Source organism: Diabrotica virgifera, chromosome 8 (genome assembly GCF_917563875.1).
Source record: "Diabrotica virgifera virgifera chromosome 8, PGI_DIABVI_V3a".
Classification (NCBI taxonomy): domain Eukaryota; kingdom Metazoa; phylum Arthropoda; class Insecta; order Coleoptera; family Chrysomelidae; genus Diabrotica; species Diabrotica virgifera.
In genome coordinates this window covers 98,474,830-98,499,344 of record NC_065450.1, presented here as the reverse complement: position 1 = coordinate 98,499,344, position 24,515 = coordinate 98,474,830, and the positions used below count along the sequence as shown (strand labels likewise).

At 32.7% G+C, this 24,515-nt stretch overlaps 1 protein-coding gene across 1 annotated transcript in view; it reads right to left on the bottom strand.

The window, feature by feature from the left end:
* Positions 1-24,515, bottom strand: part of LOC114342607 (disco-interacting protein 2) — a 1,011,532-nt gene that overhangs the window by 283,900 nt on the left and 703,117 nt on the right. Inside the window, exon 4 of the mRNA XM_050658584.1 lies at positions 8,821-8,967. Within this exon, the coding sequence (XP_050514541.1) occupies positions 8,821-8,967 (147 nt within the window). The remainder of the gene's footprint in view (positions 1-8,820; positions 8,968-24,515) is intronic.

The following is a 24,515-nucleotide window of genomic DNA, read 5'->3' as shown; positions in this document are numbered from 1 at the left end:
CTCGGGAGAGCCACATCTTGAGTTTATCTGTGGTGAATACGGTTTCAGTTATTTATACACCACTAAGTTACAAAAAATGTTTCAGAAGTTAGTATCTTAGTACTAGTAACAATTTGAAAGAATCGAACACCTTTTAAACAGCAGCTTTATTTATATTGTTAAAAAAAAAGAAAGATTATGTTGGCAGTTTTAACACATTTCCAATATATTAAACAGGCCAGAGAAGATATATTTCTTTAAGAAAAAAGAATTCTTTTACGATATTTTGTACTTCTTCGTCCGACTGAAACTGATTATCTCTCAACGTCTTTTTCATTGGCCCAAAGATGTGACAATCACAAGATGACATAAATCGAGATTATAGGGTGGATGCTCTAATATCCACTACGTCTTTCGCTGTAGTTTTTTTTTTCAATACTTCGGCAACGGCCGATCATTATCATCCAAACAGTGCCACCATCTGAGAGCTTATCTTGACGTTTTCGTCTTATTGTTTGATGGCAAGATAATAATATAAGAAAATAATGACACCTATACTAAATTTACAATCAAGATGCAGTAGAAATGAACAAACCAAGACACGTTAAATGCTACTAGGAGCACTCCCGAATCATAATTTACAATGTATATACAGTAGAACCCCGCAAATCCGAACCCCACTAATCAGAATGTTCGGCAAATCCGAACCAACGGAAAGTGAAAAAAATTTAAAAATTCAAGACAAAAACTTAAAAACATGTTTATTATACAGAGTAAAACCAGAAAATTGAACAATGTAGGATTAATAGAACTTTGGCATTTAGAATTTGTTAAAAATGAAGACGTACTTTAATATGTAGTGCTTTATGTACTTAATGTAGACGTACTTTCAGGGCCCCCGTAACCGGGCGTGCAACGCGTGCGGCGCACGCGGGCGTAACCCCAAAGGGGCGCCAAACCGAAGGTTTGGTAAATAAGAAATATTTATTTTAAATGAGGTAATCATTTTTTATATACAATTTTAATTATTTCATGAACAGCTAGAGAAATCTCAAAAATCAAATATTGTGTTATTATTGAAAAAATAATTATTCCCGTCCTGAAATGTTGAACTTACTCCGTCAAAAATATATTACATTTTGTTGTTCCTTCCTAATTTTTTTCTTTGAAGTAGATTGAATTACGCTTGGCATACCCAATCGATTTTATGTTGTAAACTAAAGCGAAAGCGACACTCAAAATAGTGAAATAAACATCAAATGACACTCCTTGACGAGTAGAAACATAAATTAACACCCATAAAACGCAACTTGGCAGTTTTACTCCAACAAAAACACAACTTGCTGGATTAAGAAGTTTTACTCGTATAAAGTGAATCTTTTACTCGAATTTATGATAATTGCCCTTAAGTAAACAAATACTCTATGAATTATGATTATGTATTTGACTTAAGTATCTTTTCCCTTCTCGTCTATGCGTTTATTAGGCACAAACATTATTTACTGTTACTGGTGAATGGGTGGTTTCCTGCAGTAAAAGGTTTAAAATTTTATTTTATATTGGTGTTAATAATTACCTACGACTATTATTGCAATATCCGTTGGGTTTGTTCGGCCCTGATTTTAAACTTTTGTTTTCGTGTAAAAAATATTGGACAATCTTTTTATTTGTTGGTATTTTAAGTGGTGTGGAAATTAAATTAATTGTGAAAATGGTAAGTATCTTAGTTTCTTGGTTGAAAAACATTCGAGATTGGACTCAGACACCAAATGCTGGACAATTATTCCATATTGCAGAAGACCGAGAAGCCTTCGCAATGCTGATCGCCAACGTCGGATAATTCTGATATGGCACGTGAAGAAGAAGAAGTATCATAATCATTGCATAGACTAATAATAATTCATTTTAAATAGTTATTAATATTATTAATGAAATAGTTAATTAAAAACTATGTTTTAATATGCAATTACATCCTCTTAATTGAATTTTTTTCTCAAATTACAGATACCCAACGCCCTTTTCATTTATTACGAATAATGCGATATTAAATATGAGTTTCGATCAAAAGTAAAGTGCCTTTCTAGATCACAATATATTTCAATTAGAAGGATGTAATTGCATATAGAAACACAGTTTTTAATGCTCAACAACTTTTCATAATAACTTTTCAATATTGTGAAAACTAAACGTACTTTGTGCTCTTGACCGAAATTCATATTTTTTGACATACCTCGTATAAGATTCATAAAATTTGATATTCGATGGTTGCATTCTGAGTTCTAGACAATGCAGAACTTTTAATGAAGAATAACTTTTTCTCGTAAAATGAATAATAAAACAGTTTCCCATATGGTTCCTAGTTATGTAGACACCCATAAAATTTGTTTGGAAACTTTGAAATGACATAATATAATTGTTTATTTACTTAAATGTATATTTTTAATTTAGTATGCATTTTTAATTTAGGTGCTTCATTAATGTTGCAAAAAATTTAAGGGTAAAGGCGCAAAATGTCGCCTGTCAAAATTTTCAATGGTATTCATTTTTTTCGAATCCTGAGAAAACTAATATGTAAGTATTTAAAAAAAAATTAAACGCAGAATGAACGATAACGTTATTGCCGAGGGCCGACAATCCCTTAAAATAAATAAAAAGTTTCTTTTGAATTAAATGTTTGCAATTATTAAAAATCACACTAAATTTTCTCTTTTATATTCACCCCTGTAACTTATTAAAACAAACATTATAGAAGTTTTCAGGGACTTTCGGAATCAGTAATAATGTAGTCTTTCATTCTGGGTTTAAATTTTTGAAAAATATGTATTAGTTTTATACAGGGTGAGTGGGGAGGAACGCTCCAAACTTTAAGACTGTATAATATACGTAAAAATAATCAAAAATAACTCATATGTTGTTATTCGATTTTCATTTGTTTCCGAGATACGGGGTGTTAAAATTTTTCTTACAAACTGACGATTTATTTATTGCTCTAAAACCGGTTGAGGTGTGCAAATGAAATTTGGTGGGTTTTAAGACATAGTTATTGCGCATGTTTTGGCATACAATTAAGAATTTTATATTCACCTTGATAAAAATGGTACGCCACTGAAATATTTCTAATTAAAAATCTTTCTTGAATTCCTCGTTCAATTTCTGACAAACAATCTATCTTCATGTTTGTTAATACGACGCTTCGTTTTTATGCAAAAAATAAAATATCTTAACGCTTACAAAGTTTTCGACGAAGTTTCTATATGAATGTGTAGAAACTCATTTCGAATACTTTGTAAGCGTTAAGATATTTTTTTTGCATGAAAACGAAGCGTCGTATGAACAAACATGAAGATATATTGTTTGTCAGAAATTAACAGGGAATTAAAAAATAATTTTTAATTTGAAATATCTCAGTGCCGTACTATTTTTTTTTGTTTCCAAAACTTTAGACTATTACCCGTACGCGCGCCAATGGTGAATATAAAATTCTTAATTGTTTGTCAAAGCATGTGCACCAACTATGTCTTAAAACCCACCAAATTTGCACACCTCAACCGGTTTTAGAGCAATAAATAAATCGTCAGTTTGTAAGAAGAATTTTAACACCCCGTATCTCGGAAACAAATGAAAATCGAATAACAACACATGAGTTATTTTTGATTATTTTTACGTATATTATACAGTCTTAAAGTTTGGTGCGTTCCTCCCCACTCACCCTGTATAGTAGATTTAAAGGGTGCTAAAATATGTCCCGCACGCGGGCGCCAATCAGCCTTGCGGGGGCCCTGCGTACTTTAAACATTGTAAATTATGATTCGGGAGTGCTCCTAGTAGCATTTAAGGTGTCTTGGTTTGTTTATTTCTACTGCATCTTGGATTTAAATTTAGTATAAATTTGTCGCCGGCAAATAATGACGAAAGAAAGCCATTACCGTTTAGCATGTATTTCGTTGCAAAGATAAACCCATATGCAAGCTTTTTGTCCTCCGACAGAAGGTGAGGAACGCATTGAGCAGAAACTTTGCTGTCACCCTGTTTGTGTGTAATCCAGTTTGTGTACGATACTATGGATAGATCCTATACTCACACCAATATTTTATGAAATTGCACTAACTGAAATTCGATGATTTTCTCTAATCAAGTCTTCCAGATATGCCACATCCCTGCCTGTTGATGCATTACTCAATGCACCTGGTCGCGGCTTATCATTCATCTCCTGACTTCCACTCTTAAATTTTCGACACAAATCCTGGCCAAATGGATCCGCAAACTATTCGTTTTCATACACTACTTGCAATCGCATATGAATTTGCAATGTGCACTTCAGCACACTAAAATTGAATGACCGCACGCCACTTAGGTATATTTGGATGAATTTTTACATCAAAAGCCATTTTTAAGTCAAATTATTTAAAATCACAATCAAATAGAAATGACAGGAACTGAACTAGTGTAGCGTTTACAAACATAACTAATATTTCAGAACGCCAGTCGAGTGATTAAAATAATTGTTTCCAAGGCTAACCTGACCAAAGATGCGTTTCAATTGAACAATCGTTTATACTTTGTATTTTCCTAAACAATCTTTCAATAAAACACAAAAGGTAAAAATTTAATGAAAATTAATACAATATTGCAAACAAAGCAATGAACCTAAATATGTAAGATGAAAAATATGGACGGCAAAAAAAGAAATTGAAACAGACTGTATGACTTGTACACACTTCTAAAAAAGGTCAAACCGGCAAACAGGTGTATGTTCTCAAAGAAATTGAAAGTGTGTAAAAAAACTTTTAATAATCAGCTAAGTACTTTCAGCACATAACGTGCCATCATCAGAGCTTCGTCCTCTTATAAATCCTTCATAGAAGAGTAATTGTTAAAACTCACATGATAAATCATGGATACTGGGCAAAAGCCACAGATATTGGGTATAAAACCCTTAAAATTAAAAGTTATCACATCTAAATTCTTTTTTTATTTTAAAATTACAACATGGCTGCGTCAAACCGTTGTGAGTTCACGTGAAAAAAAGAAATGCATTAGTACACTATTATGTGACATTTTAGATGTCAGGAAAAGAACATCTGTATATTATGAATGTTCTGTTCTCTCTGTCTGAATGTTTGTGCATGTTTCGTCCTTTACTGGGGTTCCTCAGACAGTGCTAGATCGAATACAAACTCAGCGACAGGAAGGTAGGCATCGCAACCAAATTAACCACTAATGATTGGACCATAGATAATAAGAATATACTAGGCAAGGTATGGGGAATAAGCTAGAGGCATTTGAGATGTGGATCTATCGACGAATCCTTAAAATTCCCTGGACCGCAAGAATAACAAATGAAGAAATCCTGAGAAGAATTGGTACAGAACGACAACTGATGTGCACAATTAAACAGAGAAAAACGGCATACCTGGGACACATAATTAGAAATGAAAGATATCAGTTTCTGCAAACCTTAATTGAAGGAAAGATCGAAGGAAGAAGGGGAGTGGGCAGGAAGAAAATGTCATGGCTCCGTAATGTCAAACAATGGACAGGACTAAAAAACATAGGAGACCTAATACATACTGCAAGGGATAGAGAAAAATGGTCAAACGTGATCGCGAACATCCATTAGTGGATTGCATAAGAAGAAGAAGAAGAAGGTATGGGCCTCTCTGTGTATCGAGGTGTAACGCCAATATCAACGACGTCGTTGGCAATAGTCACTGGGAGTGATCTAGCCATCTTTGTCTGTCACAACGGCGGGATCGCGCGAAACAGAGAGACCACCACCTATCGACTGCTCCGCGTTACACTAATTTGCCTACCATGTCTAATCTACTCTTATTATGTCTATGGAGTGGATACGATACATGGGCCTGACTTGAACTTCGTATAATAATAAATCTCTAATATATTAAAAATGCCTGTATCTTTCAGAAACACATAGTCTATAATTCGCTTTGTAAAGGGAAGTATATTACGGACCAGATAGAATGAATGCCCTATTCCTTCTGGAAGGCGAGCTTGCTTTAGTGTGCAATTCGCCATATTTTGACAAATACACAGAAGTCTCTATTTTCTATATAAAGCGTAGATGACGACAAAGCATCGTATTGAATCCATGGTGAGAAATTTGAAATAAATGTAAAAACAATATATCTATTTAGTCTTATTCCAAGTAAAAGAAAGAAAACTATTAGTACAAGCTGCGTACCAAAAAATGTTCATAAAATAGGTACCTATTCAAATAATAATATAAAAAATAATACACAATAACACAGTCATTACTAATAAAAATTTGAAAACGACCAAAATAGAATACTACTAATAAAAACAAAATGAGGTATTGTGCAATAAATAATCATTGTAAAAGAATTAAAGTAAGTTTTATCCATTCTCATTACTCAACCTTAAAACTTTCTGAAATATGCTGTATGCGTGTGACATTATGCTCTCCATGTCTTTTCTTTGCAAATTTAAAAAATAACAAAAGGAAAACTTAAAAGTACTTTTATATCTAAAACTATATTATGTCTATTCACATACATACATTGTATATGTATTTATTTCTTTAGATTTCAATTTAAAACTGAACAGTTCTACGTTTTCTCGACTTTATTTTATGGAATGGAAGCTTGGACCTTGAATGTTGTATCAATGAAAAAACTAGAATCATTCGAGCTATGGGCGTACAGAATAATTCTGAAAATATCGTGGACAGACCACGTCACAAAGAAAGAGGTTCTGAGAAAGATGAATAAAGAAATGGAAATCTTAACTACGTAAGAAAATTGGAATACTGGAATATTGATTATGCAGGGAAAGATTCAAGGAAAAAGAAGCATAGGGAGACGCAGAATATCGTGGTTGCGCAACCTGAGAGAATGGTACGGATGTACGTCAAATGAACTTTTCAGAGCAGTCGTCTTTTATAGCTATGATGATTGCCGACCTCCGTCGCGGAAATGGCACTTAAAGAAGAAGAAGGAGGAAATCGGGGAAGATTTATTGCAAAAATGGATGGAATAAAACACTTTAAATAAATATAGGAGGATGAGCAAAACCAAATTATTGCATTTAACAGAAAACCCAAAATTGTACCTATAATAAATTTCAGGAAAAGAGTCAATACTGAAGAAAATAAATATAGATAAAGGACACGAAAAAGTCAATACGAAAGATGAAATAAAAAAATGCGTTGCAACTGAAATACCTATTTTAGTTAAAACGTTGGAAAAATGTTTTGTATTCAGCTATTTTTTGTTATTTGTCGCTTTTGATTAGATTTCCGTAAGTTATTTCTTAAACGTCACGCATACAATTGTACATAATATCTGAAACCGCGAAGTTGAATCAGGTAGCAAATCAAGAAGAGAGGACTTCGGTCCAATGCATTGGTACAAAGAGTAAACATCCATTTAAGATGAATTGCGCACGTAATCAGTGGTTTTGCGACACTGCCAGATAAAATCTTCAACTAGTTGTTTATTTAGAATACATTTAGCATTTTTTAAATAAACATTACGTGCCGTGAAAAATAATACACTACGTGCACAATCCTGTGAAATTTACACAATGTTTTAAAATTTACATAGTACGAAGCCGAGGGAAATTTTACTGTGAAACAGGTAACAAATAAAAAACCAAAGAACCTTTGAAACCCGATTGATATGACAACGTCGCGTAACCAAAGTTTTCAATCGTTCCGGCCTCAGCGGTTTCAGATACTTCTGTCGACTTGTACAAATCTTTAGATAAATGCTATTGGAAAAGCGAAAAGTCTCGCTAAAGATAAAAAATTCACTATTAAAATAAAAATTAAAATAGCAAATAATTATTTAAATCTGAAAGCTCTTCTTGTTAGAACTTCTTTCTGGTACATCCTTAACCTCCGCCTTTTACAATGTATAAGAACAAGAGACGACGAATATAGAAAGCGAAAAGGACTCTACAACATGCAGTCACATTCCGCTTTCATTCGTCTAGGAAAACGTCAGAAAATAAAGTTCCTAGTAATTAAATTTGAGTAAAGATAGTAATAAAAAAGACAGTTTATGTTTCCTTTCGATTCAGAGGCGATGCACAATCTCTAGACAGCTGTTTCTGTCTTACAGACTTCCTCAGTACAGCTGCGTGCACACCTCTGAAGCAAATCAAAGCCAAACTGTCTATTTAAGTGGAATTTTAAAAATAGTTTAAAATTTCCTTTTGGGACGCTGCCGCGACCTCTCTTATAGAAAAGCAAAAAGTCTCAGATAAAAAAGTCACTATTAAAATAGCAAATAATTATTTAAATCTGAAAACTTTTCTTGTTGGAACTTCTTTTTTCTAGTACATCATTAATCTCTGCATTTTACAATTTATCAAAACAAGAGTACTTTTCGCTTTTTATATTCGTCGTTTCTTGTTCTTACAAATTGTAAAAGACAGGGATTAAGGATGTACCAGAAAGAAGTTCCAACAAGAAAAGTTTTCAGATGTAAATAATTATTTGCTATTTTAATTTTTAATTTAATAGTGAATTTTTTATCTGAAACTTTTCGCTTTTCTATAAGAGATGTCGCGGCAGCGTCCCAAAAGTGTATTTTAAACTATTTTTAAAATTCCTCTTACACAGACAGTTTGGCTTCGTTTTGCTTCAGAGGTGTGCATGGAACTCCACTGACGAAGTCTGTAACACAGAAACAGCTGTCTAGAGATTAAGCATCGCCTATGAATCGAAAGGAAACATAAACTGACTTTTCATAAATGCTATTATTGCATAAATATGTACCTCAAACGGTTTAATTATCTAGTCGATCAACATGCAGACAACCAAATACAAATACAAAAAAGTCAACCAGTAAACCGAACCTGAATGATATCGCTTCTCGTTGTGCGTAACACGACGTTGAGTTCGTCGTCGGGTGTGATGCTTTCCATTTCCGGCAATACCAGCCACACCACTGCTATCGCCACTTCCGATGTCACCCGTACCACCTTCGGTACCACCGCTACCAGCTAAATACCACACCAAAATGTGAGTGCGAAAAACAGACTACCTCAGGAGGGTAAATTGAAATGCTCTTTTAAAATTGGAGAATGTCTACTACATTATATTTTTAATGTGAAAAAAAATCAAATTATTGTAATACACCAGGAGACGAAGCTAAAAAAGCACTTGAAAAAACTAAAAATGCCTACTTGGTCGCTATTTTTTAACAGAATTATTTGGGAGAAGTCAATACAAAATGCGTACCATATCGTGGGTATCGAAATTTCTACTGCTACATGGTTTTTTATTAACATTTGAGCAAAAAAAAAACACGACTTTTCTAATTTATTTCAATATTGTGAAAAAACTACGCATTGTAGATAAAAACTTTGAACTTACTTAAAAATACTTTCTCTTCATTTTCAGATAATTAGATTTTCTGAATAAAAAAATGTTTATCAATAAAAAAGTTATTGTAAGATAAACTCGAAAGTAACCATTTTTTTATCTAACAATAAAACACTGAAAACGTTTGTTTTCTATACTTCCACAAAATGTATTACAACTAAGTGACTACAGCTGTTTCGGCAGAGTGCCTTTCTCAAGTGATATAGTTTACAATGTGTTTGCTTTTTTAGGTCTTTAACTGAAGAGGTTGAGGAGTGGGGAGCTGTTTGTCTCGAGTTGGTCATTCAGAATTATATCTGTATTTTTCAATTTATTAATTTCCATAGATTCTAAAAAAAAAAGCTTAAGGCCTTTATTTTGGATATGCAGAATTTGAAACTCTTCATTGAAAGAATGATTATGATCTAGAAGGTGAAGTGGGTATATGGAAGTGTCTATTTTTCTATTGTTGAAAGCCCTTTTGTGTTCTGCTATCCGTTTGTCAAAAGTTCCGCCAGTTTGACCGATGTAAGTTTTCGGACAGTCACCACAAGTTAGTTTGTACACACCACTCTGTAGTTGCTTGCTCTTTCGGCTTTTATTGTTCTTAATATATTTACTTAAGTTGTTGTTAGTTCTGAAGGCTGATGTTATTCCTTTCTTTTTTTATGTATCTGACTATTTTTGTCGTTATCTTGCCAGTATATGTGAGAGAGCAGAAGGTACTGGGTTCTTTCTGTGGTGGTGGATACACTAATTTCAGGGCTTTCTTATGGAGTTTTTGGTTTAAAATTTTGTTAACTGTTTGTTCGTTATAGCCATTGTTTACTGCTATTTGTTTAATGACGTTTAGTTCTATCTCGAAGTTATTTTTTAACTTCGAGACCCATCACAAAAAATAACTTCGAGATAGAACTAAACGTCATTAAACAAATAGCAGTAAACAATAGCTATAACGAACAAACAGTTAACAAAATTTTAAACCAAAAACTCCATAAGAAAGCCCTGAAATTAGTGTATCCACCACCACAGAAAGAACCCAGCACCTTCTGCTCTCTCACATATATTGGCAAGATAACAACAAAAATAGCCAGATACATAAAAAAGAAAGGAATAACACCGGCCTTCAGAACTAACAACAACTTAAGTAAATATATTAAGAACAATAAAGCAACTACAGAGTGTGTGTACAAACTAACTTGTGGTGACTGTCCGAAAACTTACATCGGTCAAACTGGCAGAACTTTTGACAAACGGATAGCAGAACACAAAAGGGCTTTCAACAATAGAAAAACAGACACTTCTACATACGCACTTCACCTTCTAGATCATAATCACTCTTTCAATGAAGAGTTTCAAATTCTGCATATCCAAAATAAAGGCCTTAAGCTATCTTTTTTAGAATCTATGGAAATTAATAAATTGAAAAATACAGATATAATTCTGAATGACCAACTCGAGACAAACAGCTCCCCACTCCTCAACCTCTTCAGTTAAAGACCTAAAAAAGCAAACACATTGTAAACTATATCACTTGAGAAAGGCACTCTGCCGAAACAGCTGTAGTCACTTAGTTGTAATAAATTTTGTGGAAGTATAGAAAACAAACGTTTTCAGTGTTTTATTGTTAGATAAAATGAACTTCCATGAAGTAACTGTCGAATCCATCAATTAACCATTTTTTTATTTGTTTATAATTATTAAAATAAAATCTAAAAATATTTAAAATACATGTAGTTATCTACTATATTATGTGCAAAATATACTCTGGGCTAATTAGCAAAATACAAGGAAAAGTTATTTATCAGCAATTTTATTGCTGAAATCGAATCTTATGATTGTTAATATTAATAATATAAGTATGCAAAGTCCGCAGATAGTGTGCTACTTTTTTTATAAACAAAATGGCGCCCGAAAATCCTGTTTTTTTTCAATTTTTACTCTATAACTCCAAGGATTTTAACTTTACACCAAAAACACTCAAATAAAAATTCACCGTAATTAACTTCTGCATAGAGACGTGTTTTTCCCGATTTACTTCGACGAAAATTTTCCCCGGAAAATGCGAGTTTTTGCAACAAAATCTTTAATTTTCAACTAAAATTTTAGATAAGTAATTGTTTATCAATAATTAAATAACTTGGTAATATAAAATCTCTCTTCGTATAGATTATAATTCCAGGAGCCGATGGAAATTGAATGAACATTTTAGCATTTTAACAATTGAATTGTTAATTAAAAATTTACGGTCGCCATAATAACCACAGATTGTCAAATAACTGTCAAAGTGTGGACACGAATTTTTATTCTCCGCAGTTTAATAGTTTGATTTTAACGATACAAACGAGCAGTTCTCGGTGTATTGTGTGTTATTGTGTTAATTAGTGTTCCTTTTATTAGTTTTCTTTATTGTTTATAATAGGTAGGTTAGGTAAGTGATTAAAAAAATATATAATGGATGAGACCTCGGGTGGCACTTCGCCACCCGAAAATAAGGACGCAGAGGAGGATAGGTATGTAAATAATTTTATAGATTTAAATAATAGATATAGAACTGAGGATAAAGGTCCATATTTTGTATATATTGAGAGTACTGATAAGCATTTGGGAAGAATTTTCCCAATCCGGATTGGTCACGTTTTGTTGACTGACAATTATATAAAATCCGATGTTCTTGATATCAAATCGATTGGTCTTAATCGCGTTAAAGTTATTTTTAAGTCTTATGAAAAAGCTAATTATCTAGTTAATAATAAAATTATGTCTAATAATAACTTAGTAGCGTATATACCCAAATTTTTTACACACAAGAAGGGTGTGTTGAGGAATATTGACACATACTTTTCTGAGGAATATTTAAAAAATGCCATAATATCTAATAAAGAGGTGGTTCAAGTTCAACGCATGAAACGAAAGGTAACAGATAAAGACGGTAATATTTCATATGTAAACAGACAAATGGTTATTGTTCAATTTGTAGGAAATGAACTTCCTCAAAATATAACAATTAATTTATGCAATTTCTCTGTAGAACCATATATATTCCCCGTTGTTCAATGTTTTAATTGCCTGCGATATGGGCATTCTGCCAAGCAATGTAAAACCAAATCTTCTCATTGTCGAAACTGTTCTAGCCTAAATCATACGTCAGACTCTTCTTGCGAAAAATTCTGCATTTATTGCCAAAATAATGAACACTGCTCTACATCCAGAGATTGTCCAGTATATAAGAAACAAAAAAATATCAAACAACTCATGGCCAGGGAAAATATTACATTTAAAGAAGCTGAAAGATTGCATGATAATCCATCTTATGCCAAGATTTCTACAAATAATAGATTTTCAGTTCTTAATAATTCCACTAATTTTCCCTCTCTGCCACTCCCCAGTACGTCCCAAACTCCAAATTCTAGCTTTTTGCTACGTAAACCCATTGTTCGAAATACTTCACCCAAAAGACAAGTGAAAAAACGTAAGCCATCTGCTCCGGAGTCTCCACCTATTTCTCCGTCTCTGCCTACTTCTTCCCATTTTCAATCAAAAAAAACCAAATCTTCACATAATCCCATCATACCAAATCCTCACAGAGATGACTTTATCCAATATAAGGAAAAACTAACAAGTCAGATAATAACCGTAGTTAAACAAGTAGTTAATTCAGATTCATCCGAAACAAATTACAATTTAGAAGAAAATATTAGAAATATGATCTCCTCTATATTAAGTCCTTCAAATCTAATTCCAGAAATCGATATTGAATCTTGTTCTGATGATTCAATCCACTAATAAGATAAGTACACCCAATAGTAAAAACATTAAAGTTATCCAATGGAATATTCGTTCTTTCTCTAAAAACCATCCAAGTTTATTAAATTTTTTACACAATAATCCTGTGGATATTATAGCTTTATCAGAAACCTTCAAAAAACCAAACCATTCTTTTAAACTAAAAGGGTATAAGATTATCCGACAGGATCGTGCAAATGGCTTTGGCGGTGTTGCCATTGCAGTTCGCCAGGACATTAAATTTATAAATTTTCCTATTACTTTTGCATATAAAAAAGATTTAGAACTTTGCGCAGTTAAATTTCCGTCCTTAAATATCATACTAGTATCGGTGTATAAACCACCTAAATTAAATGTTTCTAAATCAGATTGGTCAAATATCTTTCGGCAATTTAATTCTCCTGTTATCTTCTGTGGCGATTTTAACAGCCATCATACACTTTGGGGATCTCATATTAATAAAGCTTGTGGTAATCAATTAGTAGAAGCCTTAGATGACAATAACTATGTTGTTCTCAATAATGGTAAACCAACTAGAATTTCTCGTCCAGAAGTGCTACCTTCGGCGGTAGACATTACATTTTGCTCTGCTAGTTTGGCTAGTGATTGTTGTGTATGGGATGTCGTACCAGATGCGTTAGGTTCAGATCATTGCTTAATCAAATTTGAAATTATTAGGGATAGAGTTATAATAAATAAAAATCCAGCATCTAAATGGAATGATAAATTAGCTGATTGGTCTGCATACTCCACTATACTGGAAAATTCGTTAATTAGTACAAACCAAAATCTAAACTGCAATCTACTAAGCTTCTCTATTTTTATGGAAAAGGTCTCAGAGGCAGCATCCGCAACTATTCCCCTAAAAAGAGCAAGACAACAAGTAACTCAACGTCCAATATGGTGGGATACCGAATGCTATGATATGTTTCGTCGCAGAAAAGAAGCCCTGAACCAGTATAAACGTGTCTCAAACTATACAAACTATTGTCAATATCAAAATGTAGCTAGTCAAACTAAATTACTATTTTCTAAAAAAGCTCGGGATAGCTGGATATCTTTCATAAGCAATATTAATAAAAACACGCACCCTACTAAAATTTGGCAATTTATAAAAAAAATATCAAACAAAGACTCAACGGGATCGGGCAGTATATCAGCTGATATGGTGGACGATTTTTTTGAGTTTTTTATTCCCAAATTTGCATCAAATAAAATCGACTTCAGTAAATTCAATAGTAATGTAGCATGCAATGAATCATTTTATATGCCTATCAGTTTGGAGGAATTACGATTAGCAATCAAACAATCTAAAAGTACAGCACCGGGTTTTGATAGCATTACATATAAAATGATTGAATACTTGCCTGAAATTGCTAAAGGAATTCTTTTAAATATTTTTAATAGTTGGTGGTTGCAAGGATTATATGACCAAAGTTTAAAAAAAACTGTAATTTGCTTACTTGCTAAACCCAACAAAAATTTAAGTCTACCTAACTCTTACAGACCAATTTCATTAATATCATGCATTACAAAAACATTTGAGAGAATTATCAAATTAAGAATGGAATTGCATTTTGAAAGTAATTGTTTATTACCTATTAATCAGTTTGGATATCGCAGAGGCAAAGGCACCTCTGAAGCATTAGCTCAATTAGTTTCCGACATTCAGAATGCACTTTCCGTTAATCTTATAACGGCATGCTTGTTTTTAGATATTAAAGGGGCTTATGATACTCTGGATATTGATATTTTAACTGTTCAGCTCATAAAATACGGTCTAAATTATAAATTCGCACAAAGAATCACAGATTTGTATAGGGACAGAGAAGTTTTCATTCGAGATTCAGAAAATCACATTTACGGCCCTCGATTATTATCAGTCGGAATTCCGCAAGGTTCAGTCCTAAGTCCAGTACTTTTTAATATCTATACTGCAGAGTTGCATGACATGTTAAATGAAACAAATAATACAATTAAAATTATTCAGTATGCAGACGATTTCTGTATATACAGCAGCCGTAAATCATATAATGAGTGTTTATGCGATTTGGAACTGATAATGCAATGTGTAAAAAGATGGTCTATGGCTTTTAATTTCACGTTATCCCCTGAAAAATCTAGCATCACCTTTTTCACTAGACATAGGTTAAGTTCCCCTACCAGTATAAATTTAAGTAATGTTGATATTAATGTATCCTCTCACCATAAGTATCTGGGCGTGGTTTTGGACAAAAAACTAACCTGGACACTCCATGTGAATCACATTATCAACAAATGCGAAAAAGGTTTAAACATGCTTCGTTGCATATGTAAAGCTAGATGGGGTGCCGACCCAAAGATAGCATTAATGTTCTATAAATCGTATATTCGGTCAATCATTGATTATGGATGCTTTTTATATGGTTCATCGTCAAAATCTAATTTATCAAAAATCGATCATATTCAGTATAAGGCAATACGTATATGTATTAGTGCGTTTAAGTCAACGCCATGTGCTGCAATTCTAGCAGAAGCGCAGGAACCTCCTCTAAACCTTAGAAGAGAATTCTTGTCTAATAAGTTTCTATTAAAGACCAGGACTTTAGACTCACATAAATTATTAAGTAAAATTAACAGTCTCACTGAATATAACTTAACAAATTCTTATTGGAGAATTAAAACTTCTCCCCCTCTTACAGATGCTTATTTAGAAACTAACAACTTTAGCATTAACACTAAACAAATATTACCCATATATAACCTTTCTATTGAGGAAATCGCAATCTTTCCAAAGATCATAAAACCTACATATAGAAACTTACCATGCCAAAACAATAAAATTATAAAATTAATCTTATCTGAATTTTCTAATTATAAATACATCTATACAGATGGTTCAAAAACATGTAATAGTGTAGGTAGCGCTTATTATGTTTCTAATATAAAAAGTGGTAATTCTTTTAGACTACCTAAATGTACATCTATCTTCACTGCCGAACTTTATGCTATTGAAAGAGCCCTAACTTACGCGGTTGAACAGAACTTTGGAGACACGGTTATACTATCAGATTCTTTATCTGCTCTTGAGGCAATATCACAACCAATAACCAAAAAACACAACAATGAGTTGTTATGCCATATTAGAAAGACAATCGCTCGATTTAAAAATAATAGTAGTGACTTGGTCTTTATCTGGGTAAAAGGACATGCTGGAATCAAAGAAAATGAGATAGTGGATGAAATGGCAAAGAATTCGGCAACTTTAAATGAAATAGTAGATTTAACAATCTCCAGCGATTACATTCCAGAATTGCATAAAAAATTAAGAAAGAAATGGGAAACTATTTGGCTTAAGTTTGTACAAACTTCAAGGAATCCATACACATACATATACCCACAACTTCCGCAAAATATCCCACATATATTTGATTATCACGTTACTCGGTTTTATTCCACATCCCTAAGTCGCTTAAGATTAAACCATGGCAATTTTCCTGCACATTTAGCTAAAATAGGAATGCGTATCAACTCTCTCTGTTCATGTGATAACTACTCTACTGCAGATTTAAATCATATAATCTTTAATTGTGAACTTAATAAAAACCATACGAAAGCACTAATTGCTAGACTTCGGGAGCGGAATGTAAGTTTACCGCTGAATATTTCACATCTACTAAGCTTCAATACCAAAACTATTAATGATATTATCATACAATTTCTTAAAGATTCTAAAATAAAAATTTAATATGACATCTTCAATCTTCAACTTTCAAATATCTGTGGAAAAAAGTTTATCTAATGCCATCCCCTCTTTGTGAACACACATAATAACCACAATAATAATGATACATAAGAATACCTATGATTTTTGTATAAAAAGACACTATGCCTATCTAATGTAATTTATAGAATTGAAATTGGACTATTAAGGCGGCATCAGGAATATTTTAAAATTATAAACAATTTTTTGGCATATAAACAAATAGAATATCTCTCAGGAAATATTAAATTAAATTAAATCGTGAAAACGGTATTGCAAAAAAGGAACAGCACGCTTCTTTAAAAAAAAAACGTTTAATTGTGATGAGTGGTTCCTGAGATACAACCGGTCAAAGTTGACCGGCATTTACGGCAAAGATATAAACAATAGGATCATAATTTTCAAACTATCACCTTTTTATTTTTGTCCTATTTCTCCACACCAATTTTCATGTCTGTAAAATACTCATAACATATATGATTATACTAGAAACTATCGATATTACGAGTGAAAATTGCCAAAAATCGCAAAATTCCAATCAAAAATTATCTCAAATCTCAAAGTTCAAAATCGGTATACGTTAAAAAAATGCATTTTCTGGGCTTCCCATAGAGCAAATTTCTTCATTCTTTTTTTGTTCCCTAGTAACTCGAGTAGAGCCATCTAACTAACGCATTATTAAATGTCAAACTTGCGTTTGTTTTGTTATAATAGATTAATTTATTTATAAGAAAAGAAAACTACATATTTTTCCCGTTGTAGACTTTTTTTAGATAAACTTACTACAAGTGTACCTTTTAACGTTAAAAACACAAATATTCTCATTTGAAAGCTGTATAATTATTTAAACAATCTTTATTTAAAGAAATTAAAATTTTTTGTTATAACAAATAAATAAATTTATTATAACAAAACACGAGCAAGTTTGACATTTAACAATGCGTTAGTTAGATGGCTCTACTCGAGTTACTACGGAACAAAAAAAGAATGAAGAAAATTGTTCCATGGGAAGCCGAGAAAATACATTTTTTTTAATATATACCGATTTTAAACTTTGAGATTACATTTTCTCCAACCTAATTTTTGATTGGAATTTTGCGATTTTTGGTAATTTTCACTCGTAATATCGATAGTTTTTACTATAATAATATATGTTATGAGTCATCATCATCATTCTCTTTGCCTTATCCCTATGCGGGGTCGGCTTCCCTAATTGCATTTCTCCACACAATTCTATCTTGGGCCATATCAATGTTAATCCCCTTTACCAACATGTCCTGCCTTATCGTCTCCCCCCAGCTCTTCTTTGGTCTTCCTCTCCTACTCCTTCCAGGAATCTGCACTTCAGCTATTCTTCGTATTGGGTGGTTAACGTCTCGACGTTGAACATGACCAAACCATCTTAACCTATGCTCTCTCATTTTGGCATCAATTGGTGCCACACCTAGACTTCCCCTAATATACTCATTTCTAATTTTATCCTTCTTTGTCACTCCACTCATCCATCTAAGCATTCTCATTTCCGCCACATGCATTCGCTGTTCCTCTTTCTTTTTCACTGCCCAACATTCAGTTCCGTACATCATAGCTGGTCTTATGGCTGTTTTATAGAATTTTCCCTTCAGCTTCATTGGAATTTTTCTGTCACACAACACACCACTCGCTTCTTTCCACTTCATCCATCCAGCCCTAATTCTACTGCATGCATCTCCATCTATTTCTCCATTACTCTGTAATACCGATCCTAGGTACTTAAAACTATTGCTTTTTACAATAATTTCACCATCCAAAGATACCATTTTATTTGTAGTAGCTCCATCTTTAAATGAACATTCCAAATACTCTGTTTTTGTCCTACTAAGTTTTAAACCTTTTTCCTCCAGAGCTTGTCTCCACTGTTCCAGTTTTTGTTCTAAGTCTCTTTCACTATTTCCTACTAACACGACATCATCAGCATACATTAAGCACCATGGAATGTTACCCTGTATTTTCGCTGTTATCTGGTCCAAAACTAATGAGAATAAATACGGACTAAGCACAGAACCTTGATGCAATCCTACTTTCACATGAAATTTATCAGTCTCTCCCACACCTGTCCTAACACTAGTCGTTACTCCCTCATACATATCCCTCACAATCTTTACATATTCACCAGGGACTCCTTTCTTATTGAGTGCCCACCACAGAATCTCTCGAGGAACTCTATCATATGCTTTCTCAAGATCAATGAATACCATATGAGCGTTTGTTTCTTTACTCCTGTATTTTTCCATCAACTGCCTTATAATGAAAATTGCATCTGTTGTTGATCTACCCTGCATAAAGCCAAATTGATTCTCGGATATTTCGGTTTCTTCACGTATCTATCAATTACTCTTTCCCATATTTTCATGGTGTGGCTAAGCAGTTTTATAGCCCTGTAGTTTGTACATTGTTGTATATCTCCCTTGTTTTTGTAAACAGGTACCAGTATACTGCTTCTCCATTCGTCTGGCATTTGTCCAACTTCCATAATTCTATTAAATAGACCTGCTAGCCACCTTGTTCCTGTCTCTCCCAATGCTCTCCATACTTCCCCAGGAATATCATCTGGTCCTACCGCTTTTCCTTTCTTTATTTTTTGAAGCGCTTGAGCCACTTCCTCGTTGGTTATTTTGGTGACCATTGCTGCTACTGTCTCCGTTGACTCTACAGGCTGTCTGTCAAATTCTTCATTTAATAAGCTGTCAAAGTACTTTCTCCATCTCTTTTTGACATCTCTTTCGTGAACTAGTATTTTATTATTTTCATCTCGGATACATCTAATCTGATTAAAATCTTTTGCTTTCTTTGCTCTCTGTTTGGCTATTTTATATATCTTCGTTTCGCCTTCCCTGGTATCAAGTTGATCGTATAGGTTTGAATACGCTTCTGCTTTAGCTTTTGCTACTGCTACTTTCGCTTTCTTTTTGGCGACCATATAGTTCTGAAGATCTATGTCCGATCTGGTTTCTTGCCACTTTTTATATAATTTTCTCTTCTCTTTTATGTTTCCTTGTACTTCATTTGACCACCACCAAGTCTCTTTATCTTCAAACTTCTTTCCTGACGTTTTCCCAAGTATTTCAATAGCCGTCTCTCTAATAATATTGGCCATTTTTCTCCAAATTGTGTTAGGGCTTCCTTTCATGTTCCAACATATTTTTTCTACTATTCTTTCCCTGAATAGACCTTCCTTCTCATCTTTTAGCATCCACCACTTGATTTTTTGTGGTCCTCTCCGATATTTTTGTTTAGTTTCGCTTTTTACTTCGATGTCCAGAACAAGCAGCTTATGTTGTTGGCTTACTGTCTCACTAACTATTACCTTGCAGTCCTTGCATTCACGTATGTCTTCTTTCCTTATCATGAAGTAGTCTATTTGGGATTGATGTTGTCCACTTTTGTAGGTAATAAGTTGAGTTTCTCTCTTTTTAAAGAATGTGTTAACAATCGCCATATCCAATGCTGTTGCTAATTCTAGCATGTCATCTCCAGCTTCATTTCTAGTTCCAAAGCCTAATCCCCCATGTATTGTTTCATATCCTGTCTTGGCTTGGCCCACATGTGCATTGAAATCACCTCCTATTATAACTTTCTCCTCCGCTGGAATATCACTCAGTATGTCTCCCAATTGATCATAGAAAGCTCTTCTTTCATTCTCACCCAGACCTGTTTGAGGAGCATACACACACACAACATTCAATACCTCTTTATCAATTACAAATTTCACTGACATCATTCTATCACTCGTTCTTACAACATCTACTACGTTATCTTTCATTTCACTATCAGCAATTATACCAACTCCATTTCTAGTGTTACTTCTTATGTTACTAATATATGTTATGAGTATTTTAAAGATATGAAAGTTGGTGAAGAGAAAGAGGAGAAAAATAAAAAGGTGATGGTTTGAAAATTATGATCCTATTGTTTATATCTTTGCCGTAAATGCCGGTCAACTTTGATCGGTTGTACCTCAGGAATCAGATCATCACAATTAAACGTTTTTTCTTTTAAAAGAAGCGTCCTGCCGCTTCTTTTTCAATACCGTTTTCGTGATTTAATTTAGTTTAATATTTCCCGAGATATTCTATTTGTTTATAAGCCAAAAAATTGTTTATAATTTTAAAATATTCCAGAGGCCGCTTAAATAGTCCAATTTTAATTCTGTAAATTACATTAGATAGGTACAGTGTCTTTTTATACAAAAATTATAGTTATTCTTATGTATAATAATTATTGTGGTTATTATAGCGACCGTAAAATTTTAATTAACAATTCAATTGTTGCTAAAATGTTCATTTAATTTTCATCGGCTTCTGGAATTATAATCTATACGAAAAGAGCTTTCACATTACCAAGTAATTTAATTATTGATAAATAATTACTTATCTAAAATTTTAGTTGAAAATTAAAGATTTTGTTGGAAAACCCCGGGGGAAAATTTTAGTCGAAGTAAATCGGGAAAACACATCTCTATGAAGAATTTAATTACGGTGAATTTTTGTTTGAGTGTTTTTGGTGTACAGTTAAAATCTTTCGAGTTATAGAGCAAAAATTGAAAAAAAAACACGATTTTCGGGCGCCATTTTGTTTATAAAAAAGGTAGCACGCTATCTGCGGACTTTGCATACCTATATTATTAATATATAAAATAATAAGATTCGATTCCAGCAATAAAATTGCTGGTAAATAACTTTTCCCAAAAATGGCCTATTCTCCGATAATCTGACCAGACTATTAACTCGATCAGTAGAGTTTTTAAACCATTTTTTATATTTGTTTATCCCATTTGAGAAACAAAATTAATTTTTAATAGCTATACAGCACCTCGATTTTTGACCCTTCGCTTCGTTATCGAACGTATTCGTTTCGTATCTGTTTAGTATACGAAGCGAATACGTTCGATAACGAAGCGAAGGGTCAAAAATCGAGGTCCTGATACTTTGTCAATATTTAAAAGGGCTTTTTTGATAATGTGGGTATAAAACTGACTTTTTTGACAAAAGCTACCCGACTAAAACTGACAGACTGAATTAAAAAAACATCTGTCCTATGAGTCCTACTACCTTTTTCGATGCAAAAAAAAATAATTTTAGGAAAAAAACCCTAATCTTTCTCCTCGCCTGGCCAGGTCTTATGCTGTTCAGAATCGCCTCTCATTGTACAAATTTGTTCTAAATGATCTACTTAAACACATACTTAAACTTAAACTTTACAGTATAAAGTTTATTTTATCCCTAAACTATGCACTTTTCGATTCACCTGGTAGATACACGTGCAAGGCTGATGCCTGCCAGGTCATGATTTTTAGTCTTGGTGTTCTATGAATTATCACTATACAAATTTCTAGCCTTACAGGAAGACCGTTGAGGGTTCACTTGCTCTTAGACTATAACGCTTGAGGTCAATGGTGTATAGACCGAGGGCCTTCGGCCCGAGGTATATACGTTGAAATTCGGTTTATTCCTAAAATATTATTAAAAAACCATGACGCAGTAACCATTTCGATACCCACGAGATGTTACGCCTTTTCTATTGACTTCCCCCAGAATGCTTCGTTTCCTGGGGTATACCTATTATATTTTTAATGTAAAAAAGTCAAATTATGGCAAGGAATTTATATTCTTTATTAATATTTCTCATTGTAAGAAAATTAAAATTTATTTTTATGTATTTATTAATTATTACAACATTTCCTTTTACGATAAAGGCATTTTAGGGTTCCTTGGCAACATCCAAACAAATTGTAAAAAAACTCATAATATACTGTTAGGCCTGGACCCCGCGTACCAAAAAAAAGTTTATAGAAAGTTGAAAATTTGTAATAGCTTAACGGTGTCTAGTCGGACAAACTACGATGTACAAGAACACTGGAACAGGAGCAGTTTTAATTGTGGAACAGGTTAAAAATTTGGAACGTCAGACTACGAAAACGTCACATGTATTTTGTCGGACAGAACTTCCAATAGATTTGTTGCCCTTTCATTAAACTCTCATAAAAAATCAGATTGCTATTTATCACCAACATAATTCCTGTCATTTAACATATTCTGCATGTCGGACTTATAGTGCAGTCACTGAAGGTTTTCGCCTCCGATTTCATTGAACCTCCATCGATTTCCATGAAAATTGGTGAGTAATTAGAGGATACCTCAAGGAACAAAGGTGACATGATGCCAACTTGCGCTTTCACCCTGGGGTGGATGCCATCCCTTCTCGGGGGTGAAAATTATTTTATTAAAAATAATACCGTAAGTCGATAGAGGGACAAATTATAAGCAAAATTTGTTATAAAGTTATTAAAATAAATCAACCCTTTTTGAGTTATTAAAGACCAAAGATTTTATTTTTTCGTAAAAAGATGCATGTTTTAAATCGGGTTTTCACGTTTAAATCAAAAACTATAAGCTTTTACAAAAAAGTTATTTTACTGAATTTGAAGATAATAAAAAATTCAATACATTCCTTACATAAAGAGCTAAACTAATATTAGTTCAAAATGAGTTATTGGCAATTGAATGTGTATTTTTTTCGACGAGTATTCAAATGTAAATATTCTAGCTTAAATAACGGGAAAACGATGCAATGTATAAAATATTCCTGCTAAACATTTGTCAAAGTACTTCAGAATACCTATCAAATGAGCTTCAGAACAAGGTAATAGCGTCAAAATTAAGCAAGTTATAATGAAAATAAAAGAACCGTTTCGAATTTTTTAGGATATAGTGAAAAATAAAACATACGCCATTTCCACAAAAATTAGAATTTATAGTAATCCTTACAAGAACTTTTTTCTATTAGCATAATTAATGTTTTCGATAATTTTGACCGCTTTAGAATACATATTTTTGAAAAAAAGATATAATTTTAAAAAATCATAATTTTTAAAATTATTGTAATTCTCATGTCTTTTGATAATAACTCCAAAAATAGTCAATATATGTAAAAAATTATATATAACCAAATTTTAGTTTTTTCTGTGCCAAATATTTTACCTGTTTTAGTATTTCCATAGGGTAAAAAATAACCGAGATAGAAACGTTTAAATCTTAAATTTTGCTGTGGGAACCATGCAACCGGGGTCATTTAACCTTTTATTTTTAAAAAAGTAAGGGATTTAAAAGATTAGGTTCAACGTGCTTAAATAGCACTTGGAATTAACTTTCAAACAGTTTTTAGATGAACCTGATATCGTAAACACGAACGGAGTTATTAAAAAAAAACAATAACATTTTTTGGAAAAATTTTTAAAAGATAAATTTTGAAAAAATTTTGGAGCATAAATTTTAAGGCTATCAACATGTTCGGGGGTTTATTTGATATATATTTTGATAGATAAGTACCTTCACAAATGTTTAATAAGTTTATGTTATAAAATGCATCAATTTCCCGTTATTTCAGCTTGAACACTTAAAATTTTTTACTCGCCGAAAAAAATATAAATTCAATTACCTATAACTCACTTTTAGTTAACATTAACAGGATTTTCTAGTAAGGGGTTTATTTCATTTTTTATTAATAATCCATTTTTTGTAAAAACTTACACTTTTTGAGTTATTGATGAAAAATTGGTTAAAAACATGCATTTTTCTCAAGAAAAATTAAAATCTTTGATCTTTAATAACTCAAAAAGTT